Genomic DNA, 7,623 nt, shown 5'->3' with positions numbered 1-7,623 from the left:
CCATCCATCCATCCATCCATCCATCCATCCATCCATCCATCCATCCATCCACCCAGCCAACCAACCATCCATCCATCCATCCATCCCAAAACTCTCAACATGTCCTTCCAGTTTTATGGGTTGCACCTTGAGCTCAGATCCTCTACCAGAAGGCTAGAAGCAGCTGTTCTTTGGACTGCAGTTTTCTACACATATTAAAACAGTGGGTCTTGGGATCAGTTGGTGCCACTCTCCCAAAGATCAATGAGACCACAGAGATGTTGACACTCCACAACCACTCTTTCTTCCTTTTGAGGCCTTGATATTCCCTGAGCTTCTCCTGTTCCTCAGTCCTAATGTTGCAGTTGCTTGTGCAACATTTAGCACTACTGTGTTCTTCTGCTGTTTATCCACCACCACCATATCTGGTTGGTTAGCCATTACTTGTTTGTCAGTCTGGAAGTCCCACTGTATCTTAGCCCAATCACTCTCCAGTGAAGTTTTCCAGGTGCCTCTGTACAGTACTATAAATCATTTGGTTAAGATGCTTTGTGTAGAACTGCCTGCTCACATCACTTGTCTTAGGCGAATTACGCATCTGCACCTTGAGTCCTGTCTGGTGTGGTTAGACCCCAGTCTTTATTGCCTTCGTGCTGCCATGATTACTGCCTCTGTGCCTTGCTTTAGTTCAGCCTCGTGCTACTTAAAAAAAATTAAAAACGGTGTTTCCTGTGAGCTGAGTTAGCCTGTGTGTGGATAAAAATAAAAACATGCTCACAAATCCTAGTATTCAGTCTGAGTACYGAAAAAAAGTTTTATTGATTTATTTTTTAATTTAGTGGCAAACAGTTCAGTCATTTCTTGAAAACGTTGCAGCCATTGTTGTGATTATTTTTCTACTTCCTTGTTCTGTAGGGTTTAGATGGCCCTACGGGTGAAAAGGGGGCTAAAGGGTCCCCTGGCCAAATTGGATTACCTGGCACAATGGTACGCAACAGTGCCCCTCAGGCTGCATCTGTCTGTGCATTCTTTTTCCCTGCAGGGGAGGGGGCTCAATGACATTCATTTTTTTCTCCCTGAGTGATGAATAAAAGTAGTTTAAAGATAATCTGTTCAATGTTGTGTCTGTGTCTTTACTGCTTTTTGTCGCAGGGCCCTAAAGGTGAATCTGGAGGTGGAGGAAGGTCAGAAATGGTAAGGGTCAGTCAGGTCCAAAGTTTCTAATTAGTACACACATCATGCAAAATGAAATCCCCCGACATTTTTTAATGAGAAATGTATCAATTTTGAAAATCTTTTTCTTTGTTTGGTTTTAGATGTATGGTCCTCCTGGGCCTCCAGGACCCTCTGGACCAGTTGGCCCCGCAGTAAGTCAAATGTGTCATTGACTTTCTACAGTCAATCATTTTTTATACAGTTGTTATAAATAAAGTTATTTTAGGGCACTTCACTGGAAGGATCATTAGGAACTAAACTAATAATACTTCCAGTGAAGAGCCCATGTTTAAGGTCGTATTCAGACCTGACAATTTGCTCCGCTTTAAACGAACCAGAGTTCGTTTCCAGCGTTGGTCCGGACCTTTTGTGCAGGTGTGAATACACTCGTGTGAACTCTGGTGCAGATCAAACAACCGGACCGAGACCCGCTTTTTGAGGTGGTCTTGGTCCACTTTCAAACTAGCTCTGGTGCGGTTCACTTCAGCTCGCTTCTGGTGTAAATACAGACTGAACTCTAACCGAACCAACTGCATAAAACTTTTTGGACTTCACAGGCCACCATTGCTGAGCTAAATAAACTGAAATCATACCTGTTTCGTCGTCTCCTGTTAGCAGCTCTGCTGSCWGCATGAAGTGGGTCAGAACATGCAGAGCACCTCGTCTCCTTTGGGTTGTGGGACACATTTACTGACGTCGCTCCAAAATTAGAATATCATCACCWCCATTAAATTAGCTGCTTCTGACATTTTAAATGCTATTGCAGTTGTACTATCAGCAAAAATGTGCGCATCAGAACCGCAGCATGCAGGACTTCCTTGTTTTTTTCTAGGTCTGTGTGCTCAGTCCCGCCCCTGTCCTTTCTCTCCAAGGGAGCAATGATTGTCATCCTCATGGCTTTCTTTGCAAGTTAGTTTGTTTGTAAAAAAGCACAATGTGAATGCAAACTGCACCAAATGAAAAAAAAAGTCCACTTTTGTTCCGGACCAAACAAGCGGAGCAAAGAACTTTCCTGGTGTGAATACACCCTAAGAGTAAAATGTTAAGGGTAAATTTTTTTTCCCTCAGAGTTTGAGTTTAGGATTTTTCATTATTCTTTGTTTTAAACTGAAAAGGACAGATAATGATCAATTTTAACACATGCTGAATCTAAATTATGTTAATATTATTACAAGTATAAGAACAAAAGAATTGCTTACAGACACTGAAAATAAAACTTAAGGCCTATGAAGATCTACAGAACCTAAAGATTATACAATTGTTAATGATCCTGTTGTTTCTATTCCATCCAGGGGCCTCAAGGGCCATCAGGGTCTAAGGTAAGGGACAGATATCTGAAATACAATAACATATTTTTCTATGTATTTTTTTAATATTCTGCTTTGAGTTAAACTAATGCACATTGATTTCCTTCATAAAAATAAAAGAATGGGATTCTGTTTTGTCATATTCCAAAGGGTGAGCCAGGCATGGCTACCAAAGGAGAAAAGGGAGACATAGGTCAGAAAGGTGAAAAAGGAGACAGAGGCCATCTTGGACTACCTGTAAGTGCATTTGTTGTTTGTTCACTCTGTTTTAGTTTCAAACTCACTGCTTAAATGGTCTTTAAATTAAGACACTTTTATTATTTGAATGATGGTGTCTATAACAGGATTCTTGGTAAAAAGGTTCTGCTTCATTCATATTTGAGGCCATTTATTTTAGCTTAATGTTAGAAATTGTCATTGGTCTTTTTTGGCATCAAGTAACATCAGCTGAAAACAGTAATGGATAGTGGTTTTATAACCACCCCAGTAAATACTAAGCTTTTTAAAGTAGTGACTTTATGGCAGACATAAAAAATAGAAAGACAAATGCTCAAGCCCAAATTCCTAATAAATATAAATCATTAACCCTAACCGCCCCGTTAGGGCGAAGTTTAGAATACTGTTTTATGTGGTCGGTGAGGATGATAGTATCACATACTCTGCAGTCTTGGCTCTCTATTTCCCCCACAGTAACTGAGTTTAACTTTAAGGAAACATTGATCAACATTTTTCACCATTTTGCACCTTATGTTGCTATCAGGACCTTTAGAAATTTCACTGGCACCATTAAGTAGCATTAGTGGACTGGATCTCAAAATATTCTTCACAGGCTCTTTTTTAAGGTGATTTAATTTGGAGCCAAGCTTGTTTTTTTTCTGTGGTAGTGATATTACTGCAGTATGTGAATTTTTAGGTGACAATGACTTAAGGTTATTTGGCAAAAATGTCAGCATTGTGAATGCCACTGTCAATACGTTTATATACACATCATGATGTTTCACCATGACTGTAAAAACATTCAGGCCATCAGTGTGAAGAACTTATCGTCCTCCATGACCACCTAATGTTATTCACTTCAGCTCCACCTTCACTACTTCCATCACCCTTCATTTGTCATCATGTGAATGTTTTGTTGAAGTCACTGGAGTCACAGCTTTACTCACCCCCCCTCCCCCTCCTCACCCCACCCTTCCCCTCACCCCACCATCCCAACCCACCACCCGTTCTCTCCGTCATCTCTGCTCCCTAACCGTGTACAATGACATGCAGGGGGCTCATGGGTTAGACGGCAGACCTGGTCCAGTGGTGAGTGGCGCGAGTCCCTATCCGGTGCCCCCTAAACCTCGTCCTCCTCCTTTTCCTCTACCTCCTCTTCCGACCCACAACCTCCCTTGCTCCTGCTCCTGCCTAAAGTCTGCTATGTCTTCTAGTCTTTGTTGGCTTTTTTTCCCCTTTACTTTTTCTTGCCATGTCTTGTTTCATTCAAGTATAATCTTTGTGAGGACGGGACTGTTCAGGATTGTGTTATGTACCATGACTGTGCAGCTATTATGACTGTAGGACTATCTACCTTTTTGGTGAAAAAAAATCTACCTTAGTGGAAAACATAACTATACGTACAGTATGTGTGATATATGAATGACATGTGTCAATATTGATTACTTGTTGGAACACTTAGGAATCACAACTAAACTAGCTATCATTACAAAATATAACAACTAACGTCAACGCTCATAATAAGAACTACAAATTAAAGCTATTCTGGCTTTCGCAAAAATAACAGATCAATGTATCCGTGCAAAAGGTATCTTTAAGCTATCCAACAGAAATTACTAAAATATACTTCTAGAGCAATCAATATCCTCTAAGTAGGTTTAAACCAGGGGTACCAAAACTTTTTTCCCTGAGAGAGTCAAAATGAAAATGTATTGAACAGCTGGAGGCGGGCCAACTTCAGTGATACTGTATACTATGTAATACAAAACCTTTTTAAGTAAAGTCCTTTTATTTTATTTTTTAAAGATTAAGCAAGCAGTCTATGCGATGACCCATGTTTTTTGTTTGTTTGTTTGTTTGTTTGTTTGTTTGTTTGTTTGTTTGTTTGTTTGTTTGTTTGTTTGATTAGCCTGTGCACTTGAAGAAAGTTTGACATATTCGAGCAGCAAAGGCTCATCCTAAACTGATCAGCTGTTATGAATGTATGGTCTTATAAAGTTTAAAAATCTACGTGTGCTTAAATCTAATTTAAATTTATTTTGTAGTTACTTATATTTCATGTTAAACAGTAGTATAAATAAAAGATAAAGCAAGCACTGTGAGTGAAAACTGCGCTACAGTCCCTTATATCAGGGGTTCTCAAGCCATTTGGGTCTGTGGACCCCTTACAAGGCTGAAAAAATTCCAGGGACCCCCTCATAAACCCCATGCTGTTTAAAAAAATAATTTATTGTCATCTCCACCCCTAAATGTCATCAGAATATATATTTTTATTATTTTATTGTGTTTGTTTTATTGGTTCATTGTTCTCCATGCATTTTTAAAAATAAAAACCATATTGACTGTAAGAAAATTTAGTGTTCGTTAACTGAAATCGTGACAAAACCACATGAATGTTGAATAGATTAAAATGTGAAGAGATGGACCATACAACACCAGTGAGTGGAGAGAATGGTGGTTTAATGCTCTCTGTTCAGACAGGAAACCAACGGTGCATGAAAACTGGAAGTCCCGGTTTATTAATATATGTTCTTCAGTACCTGGTACGCCTACTACAGGTCTACGGCTGAATCGCAGACACTCTGAACAGCAATGCTCTCCTAATGTTTTTATTAACGGTTTTATTATGTGTTGTCATGATGCTTCAGGCATGTATCTAAACCTATTTTAATCAAGACATATCAATAGTCAAACAACAAATTATAAGAATCAATACTTAAAAAGGAAAACTATGAATATGGTGTGGTGCCTTTAAAATACGTTTCTAAATGACTAAATAAATTTCTTCAACTTCCCCCTGTTCGCATGACATTTGCTCAYGTGAACAGACAATTTAGTGAAATATTTTTAGGACCCCCAAGATACCTCTCACGGATCCCTGTGGGTCCCGGGACCCCAGTTGGAGAACCTCTGCCTTATACAGTGGAGATACAGTGTTTCTACAGAAGACAACAAGAGATTACAACCTTGTATTCAGGACAACTACTGGTGGGCCAAATCAAATAGCTTGATGGACCAATTTTGGCCCATGCGCCCAGTACCTCTGGTTTAAACAAAGGCAACAAAACTTCTTTTTATTTTGAAAAATGATTCACTTCTTGTCCAAGAAGCTTTCTCGGTTCTAACTGAAAGGTTCAGAGTTCTGAGTTTTTAAACTAGTGAGCGCCACTGTTTTTGTGATTTAAGCTGACATTCAAATCCCTCTCCTTCTCCTTCCTCCTGATTGGCTGTTAGAGTTTTCATAGGTTCAGATTCAGATCTGCATTGTACTGTACTGACAAAGCCTGAAACCTCCTCTTCTGTTCAGTGTTGGTCCTTGTTGTTTGACAAAAAAATTGTTTATTTTTGCACCTCTTAAACCGTCTAATTTTCTCTGTGCTAAACATAGAAATGTCCGTGTGTGGATTCAACATGCAAAACCAAAGCAGTTTAAAAGCTTTGGATTCAACATTTTTCTGTTAAAATTGTGAAAGCTGGATGAGAAGCAAAATGTTTTAAAAAAAAGCTCTTCAGTAGCCTTTTATTGAACCTACTAAGACAAAAATGGCTCGGATGACTGAGAGCCTTCCAGCAGGCAAAAAACAGTAAAGCCCCACATTCAACACGTTCACAGCAAAGATTTGTTTTCTATAAAATGCTTACAAAAATTATACTTTCTTTTAGTTTTAGCTAAAATATAAATTGTAATTTTTGGTGTAAATGTTAATTTTAATGCCTTTTAATTCCCTACATTTTTTTTGTTTAATATCTAAATACGTTCAAAATATGATTTTTTTTTTTATTTTAGAGTGTAAATGAGAGCTTTCTTCATGTTTGTTTTGGTTATCTCTCCTTTCCCACAATTCCAATGACCAATCTGGCTCTATAGGGTCAATATTTAGCCCTCTGTTAACAAAACTGCCAATATCTTGCTTTTTTGTTAGTATTTATTTATTTATTTATTTATTGTTATTTTTTGTAATACGTACAATACACAAGAAGAAACGTACCAAGAATCAGCAAGGAATAGCATCCCTTTGCTGTAAATCTACTAAAACTTTGTTACCTAAAACACTGTAGCTTAAGAATAAAATATAATTTTTTTTTAAATTTGAGAATAATGACAAAAAAAAGACCTCACTAAAACCAAATGTTGGCCCATAACATGGGAAACTACGCCCCATTTAGGTTTGCTTTTATTATTTTATGTTCTGATTTTTCTCATCTCAATCTGAACATTGAATTAGCCACCAGGACTGTAAAATGTTTTCTAGTCATTTGAACCATTTGAAGTGAAAAAAGAAAGAAACTCAGATGAATACAAAACTTATACTGGACTTTTTGGGAATGAGCCTCTGTCCTCAGTCTTTCCTCAGCATTTTCTTGCCACCTGATCATGAACTAGCAGCAGACTATAAAGCTGCTGTATCTTAATGTTCTTCCAACTGAGCATGCACATATGCCCATGCTGCATGATGATATGCCCTACAGAATATCTGGATCGTTCTGTTCCATACAGCATTGTACCGACTCCACATGCCTGAGATGCAAGGTTTTTCTCTCCCATCCTGACTTCTACTCCGACAGAGAACAGCTGTTAACTTTTAATTCATTCTCCTTTCTTTTTAACTCGTTAGACAGTAGTTCAACAAGCTTTTTCAAAAGTTTTGTTTTTTTCTTGTCTGATCAGGAAAAATTTGGTCTTGTTTGTCCAAAACTTAATGTTTCACGAAATAGTGTATGTTCACCAGAAAGCTTGTTGATTTACTGGTTTGGTTAAATCAAATCATTTACTTRTGTTTTTCCTGTCCTGTGTGTTTGCTTATGCTCTGAGGGATTTATGTGTCTTTCCTGTTTTACAGGGTCTAATAGGACCAGCAGGTGTGCCAGGGCCCGCTGGACCAAAGGGAGAGAGAGTGAGTAACTC

The 7,623-nt window shown here is 38.4% G+C and overlaps 1 protein-coding gene across 1 annotated transcript in view; it reads left to right on the top strand.

Annotated features, from left to right (window-relative positions):
- col13a1 (collagen, type XIII, alpha 1) overlaps nucleotides 1-7,623 on the top strand; it is a 150,233-nt gene that overhangs the window by 121,612 nt on the left and 20,998 nt on the right. The window contains exons 32-36 of the mRNA XM_014002722.1: nucleotides 1,132-1,173; nucleotides 1,296-1,346; nucleotides 2,487-2,513; nucleotides 2,652-2,738; nucleotides 7,559-7,612. Of these exons, the coding sequence (XP_013858176.1) occupies nucleotides 1,132-1,173; nucleotides 1,296-1,346; nucleotides 2,487-2,513; nucleotides 2,652-2,738; nucleotides 7,559-7,612 (261 nt within the window). The remainder of the gene's footprint in view (nucleotides 1-1,131; nucleotides 1,174-1,295; nucleotides 1,347-2,486; nucleotides 2,514-2,651; nucleotides 2,739-7,558; nucleotides 7,613-7,623) is intronic.

The sequence above is a fragment of the Austrofundulus limnaeus genome, unplaced genomic scaffold (genome assembly GCF_001266775.1).
Source record: "Austrofundulus limnaeus strain Quisiro unplaced genomic scaffold, Austrofundulus_limnaeus-1.0 Scaffold0, whole genome shotgun sequence".
In the NCBI taxonomy this organism is placed as follows: Eukaryota; Metazoa; Chordata; class Actinopteri; order Cyprinodontiformes; family Rivulidae; genus Austrofundulus; species Austrofundulus limnaeus.
The sequence above is the reverse complement of the archived record's forward strand: the minus strand, read 5'-3'. Positions and strand labels throughout refer to the sequence as shown.